The sequence below is a fragment of the Egretta garzetta genome, unplaced genomic scaffold (assembly GCF_000687185.1).
Source record: "Egretta garzetta isolate BGI_Z169 unplaced genomic scaffold, ASM68718v1 scaffold41, whole genome shotgun sequence".
NCBI lineage: Eukaryota > Metazoa > Chordata > Aves > Pelecaniformes > Ardeidae > Egretta > Egretta garzetta.
Window position 1 is genome coordinate 3,198,176 of NW_009258755.1, and position 19,207 is coordinate 3,217,382.

Sequence of the window (19,207 nt, forward strand, 5' to 3'; positions counted from 1 at the left end):
GTTTGGTCCAGTGCAATGGAAGCAACTCATTACAGACATCAAAAAAACAGGAGGAAAGTGAACAGAAAAATGGGAAACAACTTCCAGTGTAATAGCTGTTTGGTTTACATCAGTCCCTTGAGTATTCCCTGGTTTTGTGATACCGAATATATTCTAGGATTGCAGGCAGCAAAAGCGAATGCAAAGGTGAACGTGGACCAGTGTCACTAGAGGTAGACTTTTGGCTCTGGCTCTCAGTATCGGTGTTGTTTATCCAGGATAAAACTATTCACTGAACAAGTTATTGTCTCCACACATGAGCTGAAGCGACAGGATCTTGGCCAGATAGACGGATCTGTGTTTGTTTGTTTCTTCCTCTGGGTGGAACACGGTCCTGCCCTGCAACACGTATACAGCCTTATTGCTTTAACATGTTGGAATAAATAGTCTGAAATGAGCGCTAACCCCCTGTAAACAACCTTGCGGTCCTCGCAAACCTCATGTAAAAAGGCAGCTTGAGATGGGTTGGATGCATTCCTCAAAGTTGATTTATTGTAAAAGATTGCTTGTGAGTGAAGGTCTCACCTCTGAAAAGCAAGTGGCATTTTTTGCCTGTTTCAGAGAAGTGCACATAGTTCATTTAACTCACATTTAAGGTATTATATACATGTATAAATCTCTGCAGGACCGGGATGGGAGATTGCATTCTACTTCAGGGCACAGACTGCACCTAGCAAGGTGAGGTCCCTTTCCTCATTGAGGATGTCTAAATGCTGTCCCCGTGTGCATTTCCAGTAACGCCTTGGCTGTGTGCTGAGATGCTTTAGCCTATGCCTACGAAAAAGGTATATAAAGACTCTCCCACATCACTGCCTAGGGCCTGGATGGCCAAAGTCCAGCTCCATAGTCCCTCAACTGTGTCCTGGTTGTGACCAGAGTGGTAGCCCCAGCTAGGGAGATGGAAACTCCTTCCCTCAGCCATTCTGTGGTTTTGGGGGGATGCTTCAGGTGGCTGAGCAAGGGCACCCCGAAGCGCAGGGTCAGATGCAAAGTATCGGCCCAGGGAGAGCAAGCATCTTCCTGCCTTGTTTCTTGAAGGATTTTTCTCCATGAATTGGCTTCTGCCATGCAAGGCAGTGGGCATTGGTTTCCCAGCTGGATTCTTCATCTTTCTACCTGTCCGTTTTATATTTTATAAACCTATATAGGGATCATTTTACAACTTCACTTCTATAATCTGCCCCGTAAATATTTTACAAGCTGCCTGCCAATCTGCAAGTAGTTTTTAAATAAGACATGATGCCTTAAGAATATTTAAAGTCTCACTTTTTTTGCTGTGATACTTTTATTGAAAAACACAGAGCTGTGCAAGGAAGACATCTGCTTTCTAGATACAGAAACTGGGACAAATCCACTACAGGAGTAAATGGGTTGAAATTCAGGTGTGCTGCTGAATTACGTTAACTCTTTGGCTGAGTGTCTCCAGCTCAGTGGGAGATGAAGCGAGTGTCAGGATCTTTATGCTTTTGCAGTACGTGATATAGAAAAGATATAGGAAATCTATGGTTTGTACAATGTCAATAAACTAGAGAATGAGTCTTCCATCAGGAGGCTTTTGACTCTCAGCTTTTCCAATATTAAGAGCAAATGCACATGCAGAAATGGAGTATTTCACAAACAAGTGGGAACATTTCTTCCCCCAAAATATATTGCAAATCCACAATATTTAGATAACTCTTATCTACCAGTAAGATTCACGTAGTGAATATACTAAATAGCAGATTTTTATGGGATTTAGTTGGGGAAGACAGGAGAAAAAACTGCTTGTGTGTGTTATTCAAAGCATCTGAAGGTCAAGAAGGGAAGAAGTGTGGTTTAGCCCCAGTCAGCGTGTACAGGGCTTGTTTCTCTGGGTAGTTTAAGAAAGCGAGCGTGCGAAGGGCACAAGCCATTGCAACAGCCAGGCTTTGCAGCAAGCTTTGTTAGTGACACCCAACTGGTGCCTGAGGGTCACAGTCCACTAGCAGCCATTTCACTTTGGTGGATCTTGTCGAGGCTTGGTTTAACGATGCTCTGGGGGTCCCAGAGCCTGACTTCGTAAGCTAGTGTGACGTGCTGCTCTATGTGTTACCCAGCTCGAGAGAGGGAGGCAGCCAGAGCCAACTGGTTTGCATTTGCCCTGTTAATGTGTCCCTGGGCAGTAAAACGTGAACTGTTGTCCATCAAGTTGTGCTTGGATCACTGGACACAAGCGATGGCATGTTCCCCATTTCTCTCTCCTCCCTCTTTATGGTCAAAGAATCAGGAGATGCAGGTAGTAAAAAGGATAATGTTAGAAAAGCTTATTTATAGGTGAAGTACGCCAAACCTGAGGAAGAGATGAGGGCATTTGCTCTAAAAAGCAAACAGAAGAAATCTTCTATATGTGCATTTGGTAGGATGAATTGAAACATTTGTGTATTTTTAAGAGGAAAAATGAGTTATACGCCTCATTCCAGAAAATTACTTCTGCAGAAAACTGATATAACTTTTGGCAACTTGCATCAGAAAAAAATTGGGGTTACCAGAAGTGGGAATTGACACTGATACGTATATCCCTAGTTTATATACTTAAAGGGAGAGGCAGTATGATGAAGAAGAAGAATGCATTTTCACCCAGGGATTGCGAACACCAGAATGTGCTTTGAAATGACCCTTACTCCCAGGGCCTCCACATACACCTAGAGCTTAGTTTTTGAGTTAATTAGGCAGGACCCCATCTCGGGAAATGGCAGTGCTCCCACTAGAGCAAGGTGACGAGCACCGACACGTGGATAACTGAGCCATGTCTCCGGGCACCTCATTGCCGCTCTCATAGGTTTTGCATTTGGAGCGTGATGGTCTCAGCTTGGTCGCTGCTGCTGAAATTGCTCCCTGCATGGATAGCCTGGCTGTTTATCAAGTGCGACCTGTTTATTGCCCCTGTCATCTCCCTGCCTGTGCCCCCGGACCGCCTGCCAGCCTCCCCGCCTTGTCTTCTGCACCTTGTCTCGATCCATTCCCCTGCGCTTGCACAACCTTTGCAGTCTGTTTTTTCCTCTTCTCCCCTTGGCACAGGTCTCCCCTTCTCCCTGAGGTAAGCTTGCGTGCCTGCTCCCCTTCCCCGGAGTAACCTTGGGAGGTGGTGTTGTTTTTCTCTTCCTCAACCCTCCGGTGTCCAGCTCTGCGGTGCGCGCATCCCGTCGTGTTCGGGCTTTTGTTTCTAATCATGATCGTTTCACAAATCCAGTGCCAAAATCCTATCGCCAAAAGGCTGTTTGGCCCCTTGCAACCAGGCAGACAGCAGTTCCCTGTAATAAGACTTCATGCTGAGGGCATGTTTCATGCAGATGCCTGTTACTGCCTCCTCCTAATTGCAGTTTTGTTTCTGCTAATCGTATGCTCCTCCTTGCTGTGAGTACTGCTGGAGTACTTGCATCTCCGTATCTCAAAAATCATGGGCAATAGAAGAGAAGACTCCAAGTTTCTCAGCTTTAAGTGGCTCCTTGGTAACCTGAGGCTTTCTTTAAGGTGTGCCAACTCACAATCCCACTGCGCGTGGGCTGGCTTGCAGGTGTCCATTGCAGGTTTTTCACTCTGCCAAGCAGTGTCGCTTGGTCTGATGTCCATGAGGTTTGCTTTAAGGATGATCCAGCTCCTGCATCCAGTTATTGTATGAGGTCCTTAGAAAGACTGCCATATATATGTGCATCATACATACCTCATCCCATATTTTTAAACATATATATATGTGTGTGTATAGCAGTTCTCCTTGGCTATGCAGTTACCTGGTAGCTTCCTAAGTGGTTGTCTAAGTGAAGCAGGTCTCAGAAATGCCACCAAAGCAGCCAGTTAATGCTAATGCAATAACATTACCTAGAGAATCGGCGAGAAGGGTGAGGGACGAGTCAGGGAAGAGCAGCAAAAGACTAACGGGAGGATGTCCTGGGGGAGATGTGACTTCCATGTGGCTGTGGTTGCAACTCCATGGTGGGATTCAGCAGCATCCTTGCACTGCCTGGTGCTAACATGGGAGCAAGATAGGTCAGAGAGCGACTGTGTGCCTTCTTCCGTCTTCGTTGCTGCTGGGCAGAGGGGACTGCGTGAATGGTAGCTCTCCTGGGTAAAGACAGGAGATGGGCAGGAAACCCCATCGAAGCCAGGAGAGCAAGGAGACCCTTGAAGGCAACAGGTTTTGAGGGGGTATAAGGTGTTAATGTTTACACAAGGATGTTTTCTAAAGTATCAAAATTTAAGGTTCTGTGCAAATGCCCGGTGGATGAAGGGGAGCATGCAATACATACAACAGGCTGCCTGCAAAAGCTCTGCAGTCCAGGTGATCTTGCTTCTATGATTCTGGTGTTTCATCCCATTCCCCTTCCATTGTCCTTCCTGTTCTTGCTTTTTTTTTCTTCTTAATAATAGCTAAATTACATGTACGGTAGAGTGGAGTTTTTCAGAAGCATCTGTGGGATTTGGAAGCACAAGTCCAATTGAAAATCAGTGGGCCTTGGGCCCTGAATCCCGTTAGGGAAATTGCAAGTAGTTTGATGAGCTAAAACTGGGACAGCAGCAGTACAGCCACTAGAGAGGTTGTATTCGTCGCTGCTCTGGGTTTTTGTGTTTTGTGTGATTTGAAGTGAAGAGCAGGGTTCTGCCACACCAGAGACAAAAACACTTTTCTGTTTGTGTTTTTTTTTTTCCAGGAGATGTGGCTATAGCAAGGCTAAACAAGATCCAGAAGAAGAAAAGATGCATTTTCATAACGGCCACAGTGAGTAAAGATTGAACATGTATATATGTGGCTTTGGCTCTCTGTGATAATGAGAAATACAAGTGTCAGGGTTGGTTTGGGTTTGGGGTTTTTTTTAAATTTCTGGGTTTGCTGGTAATTCACAGATGAATTCAGTTTGTTCTGTTATTCAGTGCCTGCCCCTGCTCTAAGCCCCATGGAGAACTGACCATTTGAAAAGTCCTTATATGTGCCAGCTATTTACACCTGTACCTTTGCAGCAGCCCTCTCTAGTGAGCCATTTTGTTCTGTTCCTCTGTCTTTGCTGTGTGACCCAAAGTGCTGTTAATTTTGCCTGGCCATAACAACTCTACGTTTGTGTGGTCTGGACACATCAATTGAGAATACCTGTTTGAAACCCTTGCTCCACCCCAGCCAGCGGTGAGGACCAGTCCCACAGCTACTCTTTGCCTTGGAGGCCTCTGCAGAGGCGTGAGGAATAACGCCTACTTATCGCTCTTAGGAGGCTTTCAGAAATGCTGTATTGACGCCCTTGTGTACGGAAAAACCTCTGTGGTGATGCTAGAAAGTACCTCTCATGGTTATTATCAGTCCTTCTGTACATCCAAAACCAGTGTTTGAAAAGCCTTCCTTCGTCAAGTGCTGTGGGATATCTGGGGATGGGTAACAGCAAGGTGCCTTTTGGGGTGGAAAAGGCAAACGCATCTTGAGTTGAAGTCAAATTTCCATTAGTGCTATGTAATGAAGGCAGCAGGAAGCAAATCAATTAAGAGCCACAGTGTAACGTAGCTGTCTTATTAGACTGATGAGCAGTTCTTCATGTGAGTAGCCTTAATGATTGTCAAAACAAACTTATAATATGGATAATGAAAATACTTTTTCCACTCTCGAGTCCTGGAGAAAAAGCCTGGTATTGATTTTATTTATACTGGTACAACCCACAGGCTTTGTACTGCAAATATTTCGTTCATTTAAATCTCAGTAACTCCATCTGAAATAATGTGGGTGTTTGATTAGCTAATATGTGACTGGTAGGGCGTAATTTATTGCAGCTCTCCATCAACCCCCATACATCCAACTTGCTTTGCAAGTTGTTCCCCTAACATTTTGCTTTTTGTATTTTCCTCCTGGTGTACCTTTTCCAGATCCAGATAGGGATCCTTTTGGACCAGACCTCAGACCATCCCATTATCCAGCACCGAGGGATTTTTAGCTGGGCGTTTAGCTGAGCACTATCTTGTGTTTTTCTAAATACGATGAAGTTGCATATACGTCACATATAAACTAAATGTCATTTTCCAAGAATGCTATTCATTTTTCCCATAGAAAGAGGTTTCCCTGCTGTAAAGTTTTCCAGCAAAGCAGCGTGCAAGGGACAGGACTGGGTATCGCCCATTGTCTGTCATGCCATGTGCCGGTAATGCTTTTAATTTGTGTTTGCAGTTAAGCTGCCTGGGGTAAGGACCTACATTGACCCACACACCTATGAGGACCCTAATCAAGCCGTCCACGAGTTTGCTAAGGAAATTGAAGCTTCATGCATAACCATTGAAAGAGTTATCGGAGCTGGTATGGAAATGCATTTCATGACCCTTAGCAGCATGGAGGGTTGGCTTTCTTAACACATGAGATCTGGGAAGGGCTGCGAAATATTTGTGCTGTTAGGTACCCTGCAAGTGATGGGGAGCACATTCCAGATGAAGTTTGAGGCAAACCTGTCTTTGCAGTTTTGAAATTCAGGAACTGAACTGAAAACAGCAGAAAATGGTCAACGTTTGGACCAAGCTGAGTTATTCCAACAGATACTAAGGGAAATAAGTCACTTAATTTTCAGGTTCTTTTCCTCATTTTAACCTTTTTCTCCTCCCCCATTATGGTCAGTCTTGAAGCAAAAATTAAGAATACGAAGTAATCTGGAAGAGAAAAAAAGCACAAGCCAAAGTCCAAAGCTTTTAACCTCCTTGGTTGAAAAAAGAAACTCCCATTTTCTTTCCAGTTAAGCTGGTTTTTTGGACTTGTGTCCACCCTTAGAAATATTTTCTCTGCTCTGAAATTGTGTTTTTAGAAGTAATTTACTGTTCACCAGAAAAAAAAGACCAAAAAATCCATTTGGGTTACTTTTTAAAAAAGGTGGTCATAAAATCAGAAAGGGTTTATAGTCTATAAAAATATATGTTGCTGTGAAAGGCTAACAGCATTCCATCTATTTAACTTAGCAAAGGAAGGTTAAGAAGCAAGTGGCTTGTGTTTTACAGCTATCTACAAAGGGAGATGATATAGGATGCGACAGGACTCTTTCATCTAGTAGACAAAAACATGAAATGAGGAAAAAGCACAATGGAATATAGAGCATAGCTCTTTAAATATAAGAAAATTACATTTTTCTTCCCAGTTTTCTTGTGCTTATGAATTACTTGGCTTGTGGTACACTGGCTATTTGAGGTGGTGATCACTGTGATGTTCAGCTTTCCACATCCATGAATGTGGGACAGCCCTATGTGCTTTTGATCACCTATTTATAGGGGCTGGGCTGCATGCTGTAGACAGACACATGCCATGTGTTCCTTCAACATGCTGTGGTCCTGTTCTTTCTGATTTTTCTCTGAAGGTGAATTTGGGGAAGTCTGCAGCGGGCGGCTGAAGCTGCAGGGAAAGCGTGAGTTTCCGGTGGCTATCAAAACCCTGAAGGTGGGATACACGGAGAAACAGAGGCGAGATTTCTTGGGAGAAGCAAGCATCATGGGGCAGTTCGACCACCCCAACATCATCCACCTGGAAGGCGTCGTCACAAAAAGTAGGTACAAGTTGCTGTGGACTGCTGTCCTCGAACTCCGGCTGACGGGACAGTTGGTTAGGGGAGGAAGATTGGGTTACTCACATTTTGACTGTGCCTTTCATAATTTCTCAAAAAATAGTGAACTCCTCTTGCCTGAAATGTCACACTTTGTAGGTGCAGCCAGGAACAGGTTCCCCAGCATTGTAAAGGGCGTTTGTGCCTGAAGGATTTCATCGTTCTTCCAGCTAGAATGGATAGATAATGGCTAAAATGATAAAAAACCGTTAACTCCATCTGCAAACCTTGCCTCACCTAGGCATAATATGCATAAGCTAAAAGAAAACCCCTCTTCAAAGGCCCAACATTAAATGAGACCGAAATAGGGGATGATCTGCCCAGCCAGCCTCAGGCAGTGGGTGGGTGATGGAGGCAGCAGTAAGCCTGGAATGTCTGTACGCCGGTGGAGTGTGCTGCCTGACTTGCCTTGCAAGCAGTTCAGCAGCACCTACTGCCTGCAAAATGCAAGAGCATTTTGAAAGCAGCAAGGCCAAGCCACCCGCTAAGTTTTTTGAGCAGCTTCTCTTCTTATTCCTGCCTTTATTTGTTTACTTTTGAAACCACATGAGCCTCAGGGTGAGCAAAGATGTGCCAAGAAGTGGAAAGCAATTTCCCTGGCAGGGAAATGGGGAGGATTTTGCTACCAAGAGTCAGAAAAAAAAACCACCCCAAACCACAACCCCTGATGATTTCCAGCTATCATATTTTAAGAAACCACTGAAGCAAAGCCCACAGAAGGGTAGTGCTGAGACTTGTACTCGCTCCCATGGGATGTGAGCAAGGGCAGAAAATTTAGCCAAAGTTTTGCTTTCCAGAAGCAGGGAAGAAGAACGGGAGTGTAGCTGAAGATGACAGGACTGTGTAAAACCACGATTAAGGCAAGGTCCCTCTGGGATCTGCTAGTGATGCTCGTGGTAATACTTGACCCTGGTGCTGGCCTATAGATTATGAGAGGAGTTGGGGGCTTGAGGAAAATGTGAAATGGCTGGCAAAACATCCCAGCATGAGACTTACTGAGGTCCGACTGCTCAGTTAGCAAAATAACCTTCCACAACTTTCCCAGACCAGTTCTTCTCCAAATTACTGTATGCAGTAAAGATAAGGGCAGAGGAAGGGACGGCACATCCTACTGTGCCCAGCCCAAGCCTCCCTGGCTGTTGGTGCTGTGCTGAGGCTGTGGGAATGGTGCAGAGGTGTTGTTACTCTTCCATTTTAAAGCCTTGGAGGATCTACATTATTTGTATCAGGGACTTTTATTGTTGAAAACAACTACTCATTTATTTTAAGATATATTTTAAGTGTTTCAGGACATTTTTGCTAGCTGAAGATGTGCCAGCCTCACAAGTGTGAATGGCTGTCTCCCCTCTTTTCTTCATGATTGGTAATGTCAGAGCTTAGCTACCACCATTCAAATGCCAGCATCTGTGGCTGTGTGGCTGCAGTCAGTACCATTTGTCATTCATCAGAGGCGGTGTCTCCAAAATTAGTTCTTTTTCAGGGCTGCATTAGGGAAGGTAAAGGGACGCTAGCTGTTTGTCCTGTTCATATCCTTACAAGCTACTCAAAATCAATGTTATTTGGCAATCAACAGCCTTTTCTTGCATTTTTCCTTGAAATTGCATTTCCTAAAACCTTTAAGAAAAGAAAAAAAATAATCAAGATAGGTTACTCCCCAAAATTGAATAAATATCAAAATGTCTCAGGGTCACCTTGTGTAGCTCTTAATACATAAAATCTCCTATTTCTGGCCCTGCAGGGATGTGGGATATGGGGCAGGAAGCGAGTGACGATTATACATTCATAAAAGCTGCTGCTGACACGGGCTTGAGTCTTTCTGGCTGCCGAGGCCTCAGGGGATGGGTGGGAATCCCACTTTTAGAGAGGATGTGCCTCCCTAGCGAGCTGTCTTTTATATAAAGTGGCTGCCTGCTCCAAAGGCCATGGAAACCCTGGGAGCTTTGCTTCTAAATTGGCCTTGGAGCGACTGGAGTTTGGATGCAGAGGGCTACATGCACCCTGAGCTCCTCATTAGCTTGGTAAATGCTTGTTTACTGCATTCAAAATTTTTTCAATTGGGCATCTGGAGCATCGTCCCAGCTTTTTTCTTTTCTTTTAAATGGACAAAAACAACCTTTATGAATCTCAAACTATGCTGCTATTTCAAAGTATTGTTTAACTTCTTTTTCCCTTTGGCGTTTTAGTCATTGTCCTATTGTAGATTCAGATCTTTAGGGTAAAACGTCTTTGCTGCATCATGATTTACTTTGGAAGTAAATTAAGTTAAATTGAATTAGTCCATTTTTAATTCTGAATGAGAATATCCACGCAGGGGCTTAATACCATTTAACTAATCTAGTTCAAATGCACACCTTAGTTAATTTGGATTAATCATCTTCATTGTCCTCGTGCCGACAAGCCCTTAGCTATTTCTGCTTTACAAAGGTAATGATGGTCCTGTTTTCATTCATATCCCGTTTGGTTGTGCTGACGGCGTGCACATTGCATTAGTATATTGATATGAATGACATCTACACACATTTTATGGCCCCGTAATGCCAGTGGGAGAGAGCCCTGCTGACACGGAGAATCATTCCAGTGCTTTAGAAGGGACAATGTTTACTTTTAATTCATTTTGTTGAAAGTTACTCTATTTGTGTCTTTATTTCCATGCTCTTGGATATGGTGCTAATTTATTCCACAATTACTGTCAACCTGCAGCAGTCAGATAATGAAACATAAGTGCCAGAAATGTTATTTTCTTTTCTCTGATGGCAACTAAAGGCAGGAGTCTGAGCGAGGTCTCCCAGGGTGGTGGCATAACGAGACGCCAGTCTTGCTGCAACGCTGCCTTGAAGCATCAGAGATAAGGGACCCCATGCTACAGGTGGAGGTTTAGTGTTTAAAAACAAAAAATTTACGATAAAATGTAGATATACCTGGGATTTTCCTTCGCTGCATAGCCACTGATGTGTTTGCCAACCTGTAGCAATGTCACCTGAGGTCTCTCCTCCCTCCTGCATACAGCCCATGTTGCGTGTAGACAGAACGGCTGTCATCCTTGAAGACAGGGCCCGTTATTTTGTTTGGGACTCAATGATATTTTTTTATGGCCTTGAGGTGCATTTCTCATATCAAAAGTAATACTCTTGGCAAGCTTTGAGCTCAGGCAGGATCTGTGATACTAGCTTTAAAGAATTGAAGCAGTGCATGTCCCTCACGCTGCAAAGGTAGTGTCTGCACAACAATGAGTGTTGTGATTGACAAGTTCACAATTACCTTTATTATGTAGATAATTAAGCAGTAAATTAGGCAAATAGTTAAGGTAACAGGAAAGTGGGAAGATTAAGATCAATCTAAATGGTAGAACATGCGCTGATTTTTAGGAGCATTTACCTTCATGTGCGTGTTATGACACACGGCAGCTCTCGTTGATCATTTCTATGAAAGACATTTATAATGCACTTTACAAATAATTGGCAGCTCCTCTTTTGTCTGTGCTTCATGCTAGCTAATGGAAATTGATTTAAATAAAAAATAATTTACATGTTCTTATAAGATTTCATTGAATTTACAAGAGCTGGAGCACACCACATTAATTATTGCTATGTCATTGTGGCAAGCTAGCGAGAAATTAGATATAAAAACTGAGCAAAAACTATATATAATTACCATTAAAATGACTCGGGCATGAAAATTAATCAAATGGATTTGGAAAAACATTATTATTCCTGTCAACAATAGGAGACCAGGTCTTTTGTTAAGAACTTTTATTTTGATTTCCACTCGCACTCATTGCATACTTAACTCACTTCTGTTCTGCAGCATAAATATTCCTTTTCTTTTACTTCCAGATGAGTTTACAAGGGTAGTCACATGGGGTTCCTTGAATTACAAGGGATGTAATCCCATCCTTTCCTGGTCTTGGTTTTGGTGGCTACCAAGCTCAGATAGATACTTCAGATCAACCTGGTTGCTCCTGTTGGGCTCCTGTTACTTCAGGGTGTTGAAGCCTTACGGAAGAGTCCAAAGAGGTTGCTGTGTGCCATTTGGCCTCTGCAAGCTTTCAGCTTGTTCATGGAGATGAGGAGAAGGTTGTGCATAGGTTGCTTGGGTTCAGCTTGCAACCTCTTCCTCAAACATCTTCTGAACACTCCAGGGCTTGGTACCCCACCCATAATACAGGATTACTTTTTCATGTCCTCCTCCTCAATTCCGCTATTTCTACATATATTCTGGCAAAAACTGTTGTCATCCTGCTGGGACAGCAGTGTCTCAGTGTAGATTTACTGTTGTATGGCTGTATATTCACATTCAGACATGTTATGAAAATACTTTATTATTGTTCATGTTATTTAAACAAATTGCTACCAAACTCGTGCACTTTTTTTTCCAGGCAAACCAGTAATGATAGTGACTGAGTACATGGAGAATGGTTCTCTGGATACATTTTTAAAGGTAATACTTAGATCCTTTTTCCAGGGGGACCTTGGTTAAGGTTTAGGTTCTTTGCAGATGGTTAATATCAATGAAAATGTTTGCTGGGTGCTGGTCCAGCTGTCAATGCTGGCTGGAGGCAGGAGTAGCTCAGTTGTCTGTTTTATCTATATTTATACAGCGTCGTGAAGGACCTGGTTCGTGCCTTGATACAAACAGATAAGAATAAATTGGAGGATGTAATGTTTATTTTAGAAGGCAGTGTGCTGCATGGAAATGATTAACTTATCCTGCAAAATTTGATGTGTTTCTAGAGCAGACCCACACTGCATCATGGCAAACCCCAAACTTGAAAAACTAGAGTTTTTCTGTGAAACGTAAGAGTTAGAGAAGGGAGGATAGGGAAATTGATTGGAAATGTAGTGTGGCAACATAGGGAAGCGCCCCAACCCCCAAATATTCACATGGGGATCTCTGCAGGTAGGATTTCCATGCAACTTGGTGCCTTTCAGTTGGCTGACTCAGAGACAGCCCACCCCAGTGCCTTTATACACATAACAACATGTGTTCACTCCCAGTCGCAGTGTCTTTATCAGTCACCAGTGGAAATAGCTCGCTCCTTGATCTCCAGTTAAAAGAACTACATTTCCTTAGCTTTGTCTCTAGAGATCCTAATCCAAACAGTGAAACTTTGAAAAGCTTTGTGGTCAGAGCATGAGAGTAATGAATTATTAATTTCCCTGTTTTTCTTCCCTGGAGACTTGCCTTTGCATTTTTATTCATGCACGTGCAATGCTGAGGGTGCAGAGACTCTCAACTGATCAAATGTCTCCTTCCTTTTGCAGAAGAATGATGGGCAGTTCACGGTCATTCAGCTGGTTGGGATGCTGCGAGGCATCGCGTCAGGAATGAAGTACCTGTCTGACATGGGTTACGTACACAGAGATCTGGCTGCCAGGAATATCCTAATCAACAGCAACTTAGTCTGCAAAGTGTCAGACTTCGGCCTCTCCAGAGTCCTAGAAGATGACCCTGAAGCAGCATACACTACCAGGGTGAGTTATGAGGATACCAAACTGATTGAGCTCAAGAAAAATGTATTCCCAGCCACATTGGTGTGCAGGATCTCTAGCAAAGAGGTTTCTACAAATCCAGAGCCTCTAAACTGTTCATGAGGGTTTGGCCAGGTGTTACCAGTTAATTGTTATCAGATTAATTTTGCAAATGCCTGCAACTTTGTAGTGGGGATGGCCAAATAAGCCAGAACTTAACTAATGACTTTTAAGCTCATGTTGGGCACCTGAGTCAAATGGCAAACTTTACAAAGGTGACATGGTCTCAGTGCTATTCTGTCCTCTTTGGTGAATACCAAAGGGAGGAAAGAGCAAGAGCAAGTGCTTTGCTTAGGCACCCATGCAGAGATGTAAGGCATCGTCTGGACAATTTGACGCTTTTAAAACATTAGTAATCATGTAATGTCTATTGCAAATGGCTCACGCTGCCCTCAACATTACAAATTTCCCCCGACCTAAGGAAGAGCTCCTCCAGCCTCAGCACTCTGCCCCTTTCCATCGTTGATCCATCCTTTCAGGGCAGCAGCCCACCCATCCCAGTGCGAGGCCATGTGGCCCTAGCACTGCGGAGAGGGGGTGGACAGGACCTATCCTCCGCGGCACAGGCTGGGAGAGAACCTCCAGTATTCATGGCAGTGATTGGCACACTTGGACGTGTCCTGTTAGCGTGTTTTTCCAAGGGTATTGTTTTACGAGTGGTGGGAGCTCTCTGGGTCGCGTTCCCAGTTCCCGTGGAGATCTGGGAAAGGCCTTTCAGCTCTTGGCAGTCACGGCACCACAACGGGGCTCAGTGCACGGCTGGACCGGAGCCTCCCTGCAGGCTGGAGGGCTCTCGGCCAGCCCTGCTGTGGCTGCAATGTGCTGCCATGTGCTAATTGGCACTGCTGAGAATCTGGCCCCTCACTTAAGGCATGCGCTGATAAGCCTGTGAATAAATAATTATTGGAAGAAGGGACCTTTTCAAATTTGCTTTGAAAATGTGTTCCAAATTCTACCTTTTTCCAATAACAAATGCTGTTAGGGGGCATTCAAGGAGACCTTCCAATATTTAGCTCAACACTGAGAGGAAGGGACTTCACAGTAAAATCTATTTTGATACAAATCAAGAGAGACAACTCTTTAAACCCAATGAGAAAAGTATTCCTTAATCCAAACTCCCCTTCCCCTCCCCTCTTGCTTCTCAGAGCTGGTCTGAAGTTTGATTTCTAAAATGGTAGAAAGGGGAAAAGGAAACAGCAAAGCGCATTTGACAGCTGTGGCATCATTTTCAGTCCCACAGCAGAGGCCAAGCAGGCTGGTCTTTACACACGCGGATTTCTGTGCCCGCTACACAGATCTCTCTGCAGGATCAGGATCGCATTAAAAAAAAAAAAAAAAAAAAAAAAGAAAGAAAGAAAAAAGGGGCATTACTTCCGCAGCAATTTGCATGAAGCCCTCATTAGATCAAAGTCTTCCTCGGCTTCAGAGCTGTCTGTTCCTCCCCCGCTTGCTCTCAGAAACGGAGGAACTGTATTCCCCTACCAACCCGTGCAACATAATTGAGATGTTGATCCTATACATGTCCCAGCATTCAAACAGCATTCAAACAACAAACCTTCAGGACAGCCAATTAGTAGGCAGCCTACAAATGCTTATGGGCTGAGATAATGTGGAAAGGGGCCCCATGCTGTCAAACAGATTTACTTTAAAATTCGATGTCTCTTTCCAGAGAGAAAATAACATCCCTCAGTGCTCTAAGAAGTGCTGTTTCGTCCTCTTTTGCATGTACTCTGCCGTCCTCTGCAATCTGGTTTTGGGATTTTTTTTTCCTTTTCCTTCTAGGGAGGGAAGATCCCCATCCGATGGACAGCACCCGAAGCGATTGCCTTCCGCAAATTCACATCGGCCAGTGACGTCTGGAGCTACGGCATTGTGATGTGGGAGGTGATGTCCTACGGCGAGAGGCCTTACTGGGAAATGACAAACCAAGATGTAAGCATGTGCAAGAGCTGCCGTGTGTTGGGACTTGGAGGGCTTGGCCTTCATTCTGCCATCAGAGAGTCAGGACTGGGACGAGAGGAGGAGAGCCGCTGTAAAAATGGCATTGCCTCCCCCATGCCAGACAAAAACGGTCCTGCCGTTTGATGCTCTGTTTTTTGCAGCAGCAGCCCAGAACAGGCTGTGCGCAGAGGGAAATGTGTCTGCACAGAGGCAAGCCTGCTTCCCCCAGCAGACCGCTGGAGCTTCACTAATGCTGTTAGAGCTGAAGCCTGTCCCTCCTCTACTTAATGACAAAGGTCTGCCAGGGGATAGATGGCGATAAACTGGCAGCATTTCAATTGCGTGTTCAAACCCCTGCTGCCACGTAAAGCAGAAGCTCAAGGGAGTCACGTTAAGGGCTTTGTTTCCCTGCACAAAAGCTGGGTGATTTGATCTAGCGACAGCAGTCCAGAGAGCTGGGTTTCTGTTGCCCTTGCATTGCTGATCTTGAGAGCATAGTTTTGCTCCTCCTGTGAACATCTTGTAAGTCTGTGCTAACGCAAGCTCTCGTAGTTTGTTTCTACAGCACCCTTCGAGTTGTGTCCCCTTGCTCCGGGGCCCCAGTGCCCCCTTGAGCCTCTGACCTCAAGGGCGCCCTCTGACGCATCTCCAAATGGGGACATGCTTGGGGATACTGTCACCCTCCTGACTGCAGTTCTGATCCCAGCCTGTGTAAGGATCTCTTGATCCTACTGCAGGGCTACCTCCTGCCCTGAGCTGTCCATAAACATCTGTCCATGTCTAAAACTAAAAAAAATTAAGCCTGGGGTTGCCAGATTTTCCAGGCCCCTCCTTCCTCTTCACATCTCTGAGAACTGTGATGTGTGGATGTCTCTTGAGGATGCCCGCTAGTGCATGAGGTTGGGGTCACCATGAGACACATGGGGACCCCAAAGCAGCTCTGCAATGGAGGAAAAACACACTGCTCTACATGTGGCAAACTGAGTGATTCCTTATCCCTCCCACTTCATCTCTGCAGCCCTGCTGCCTGTGGAGGTGATGCTGCCGGCTGGGCAAAGCAAGCAGGTCCTTGTGCCTCCATGGGATTCCTCTGGTCACAGCACCTGATGTTTCATCCTTTTTTGGTTTTTTGAGCAATGTCCCTCTCCCCCTGACTTTCTACCATTTTGCTGGCAGCAAAGGCTCTGGCTGAGCCTTCTGTTTCTCCTGTGTTTTGTCTGCGGGCCTTTGCCATCAGTGGATGTTACTACCTGTCACGCCGTGCTGCTGTCTTCTCTTGCTTTGAGTCCAGGCCTGGAAACAAGCGGTGCCTTTGAGACAGTCACACCATGCTTCTTGCCAGGGAGATGAGCCCGTTGTTTGGCATGAATGCCCCACCGCTTCTGCATTGCTGAGGCTGTCACGTTTGCAGGGAGTTTGGTAAAGCAGCATGATCTACTCAGGGATTTATCTCGATCAGATACAGAGACTTTCTTCCATAGCTTGTGCAGAGAATGCAGCAATTGAGAGCCAAGCTTTTTTGGTCACACTGAGCACTGTAACTATCTTTAATGCTGATGCACTGGCATAGCACAGATGTTGTTCAGTCAATGCGAGGCGAAGATTCAGGCTGGTGCCAATGAAATAATGCTCTGTGGCCAGGGGAGTCCCTTGTCTGGATCGTAACACTGTGAACATCTACACTTTGCAGAACTGTTCCAAAAAGCCCACATGCCTCCATGCACTGTGGGGCACGGGGCGAATGTCACACTTGCCTGAGAAGCAGATGGGTGACTGGTTTTGTTAGCAGCAGAAAGCAGAGGACTGGTGATATGTTTATGAGCATCAGTTCCTGCTCAGGCTTTGCTTGGGTTACCTCTTGCCTATGTGCAGGTGGCAAGCGCCTGGATGGTGGTAGCCTAGGAAACTTCATTCAGTGCTGTGGCATGTTTCTCATGTGATTTATGCCATCCTACTTCAACTTCTGAAGGCCTCCTCTTCTTCTTTCCTCCCCTGCTTGTGTTGGTAGAAGACTCAGTGGTGGTAGATACAGCATTAGCTTTCACGCGGAGGACTGGGGATTCCGCTCCATGAGTTCTCCATGCATTTTGGACTCTGTTGCACAGGAGTTTCTTGTTTCATGGCTTGTTATTAAAGCATGTTGTTTGCAAGCACAGTTGGTGATGAGCAAAACAATTCTCACCATGTTACAGCTGGATTGCTTTAAAGGAGGTGGTGCAGTGCCGCAGGGCAGGCACCATTGTAACTGCAAAGGCTACAAACCACGTTTTAAAGTCATTCTGGTTTCTGGATGGCCTTCTAAAAATATGCTTTGACTCAACCACAAGATAAGGCTTTGATTCAGGAATTGTCAAGAGGAATTTTGTGGCCTGCGTTGCACAGGTTGCTAAGCTAAATGATCACAGTGGTTGCTTTTAAGTCTTCAGACTGGTGGTTTTATGAAAACAGAGAGCTAAAAGTGTTGCTTTGGTTTACTGGAATAGACTGTCCAAAATAGTCCTCTCCCAAACATCCAGTTCAGTCACCCCAATCCATAAGTGAGTAGTGCTTGTCCAGAAGAGGAACAGGGACAAAAATGCCTCCTTATAGATACAAATTTTAGCTCTTCAACTAAGCAGTACGCACCGGTGAATGGAACAGCAAATGTGCTGGTTTTTTTATTTTCTAAGTATTGTGGTGGCTACAAGCGACTCAATCTTTGTTGTTTCATTCTTTTGCTCCTCTTATTGCCAGACCCCCAAGGCACCTTCAGATGCAAGGGTGTATTTTATCATCCTAGCTCCTTGCAGTATTTTGATACCATTTACATTGTATCACCAGAACGAACGACATCCTGTAAATTGAGTTAACGCTATTGATTGTGATGTTACTGCCAGGAATATCAAACACACATAACCCCACTGCAGATGTAGTTCAGATATTCTGAGCTGGTGCCAGATGGTCTGCTCCCCGTCTTGCTACTATTTTCTTTCTGCTACAGCTGGAGGATGATCCGTTATTGTTATAAATACAGGCATGGACACAGCAAATAACGTTCTTGCGGCTGTGCAACACCAAGGCTTTCTTTCATAGGGCAGCTGCAAATTTGGTATCAGGGACCAGCTGAAAAGCATGATGTGAAGAAAAGACAGCGCAGGTAGCACGGTGTGGTGGGGCTGGTTTTTGATGCTGTGAGCGAAAGCCAGGCTGTAGAAAAGATTGCTTTGCAAGCGCAGCTTGGGTAGAGAGCGGTGCAACTGCTCCACCGACAGATGAAATCTAAGAGATGGGCACCAAAGGACTGTAGGTCTTGTGGGCCAGATCTTCAGGCGTGCTCGCTTCCCTTGGAGAAGATTACAAAGCCTTGCCTAACTTCTTCTCTACTACGTGCATCCTTAGGGAGTTTGAGGTTTCTGCTACTGCTGCTCAGCCAGCCCGGCTCATTCCTGGGACTCTTCCACTTGGCAAAAAGCCCTGTGGTGGAGAACAACTTGAAAGTGATCCATGCGGTCCTGAATTTCGGAGCCTTCTGAAATACAATGCCAGCCTGATGCAGCTCTTCCTGTACTGATCGCATAGGGACTAAAGATCAAGAAAACAACTTCCATGCTAACCACAGAGCCTTCTTTTTAAACACAGGATGTTTTCAAGTCATGAGACGGTGCCTAGAATGAATGGCATCCAAGGCAGTCCTTGGAGTCCAACAGTGAAGCGCTGTGGTTTTTCTACATAGTAAACAGCCGCTTCCAGCTCCTTTTGGTCAAGGAGTCTTGGGAGTAGAGTGTGTGAAGATGGGCCGCTGGGACTCTCTTGGCATGGTCACAGACCCTCGTGGCTTGAAACACGATCTGTGTTCTCCTGAAAATTGTAATGGATCAAAATGGGAACTGCTGGGCTTGGAGCCCCGCTGTAAATCTGCCCCAAGCTGGGGAAAACAAGTTGCTTTCTTCAATTCTGCCCTCATTTATTCATTTCTGCCTTTCAAAAGGACAGGCAGCACATGTGCATGCCACTTGTTTTAGATATAGAACCATAGATGGTTTGTATTTGAAATCAGTGCAATAGCCGTCCGCTGGTTTTAATTTACATACTCTTGGGCTGACATTTTAAATTCCTGGCAGAAATGTGGCCACACTAACAAACGACTAGACCCAGACA

The 19,207-nt window shown here is 44.9% G+C and overlaps 1 protein-coding gene across 6 annotated transcripts in view; it reads left to right on the forward strand.

Annotated features, from left to right (window-relative positions):
* EPHA5 (EPH receptor A5) overlaps positions 1-19,207 on the forward strand; it is a 183,313-nt gene that overhangs the window by 151,778 nt on the left and 12,328 nt on the right. For all 6 annotated transcript variants that reach the window (XM_035888876.1, XM_035888877.1, XM_009649209.2 and 3 more), the window contains 6 exons: positions 4,704-4,771; positions 6,194-6,319; positions 7,359-7,544; positions 11,977-12,038; positions 12,863-13,072; positions 14,912-15,061. In XM_035888876.1, the coding sequence (XP_035744769.1) occupies positions 4,704-4,771; positions 6,194-6,319; positions 7,359-7,544; positions 11,977-12,038; positions 12,863-13,072; positions 14,912-15,061 (802 nt within the window). The remainder of the gene's footprint in view (positions 1-4,703; positions 4,772-6,193; positions 6,320-7,358; positions 7,545-11,976; positions 12,039-12,862; positions 13,073-14,911; positions 15,062-19,207) is intronic.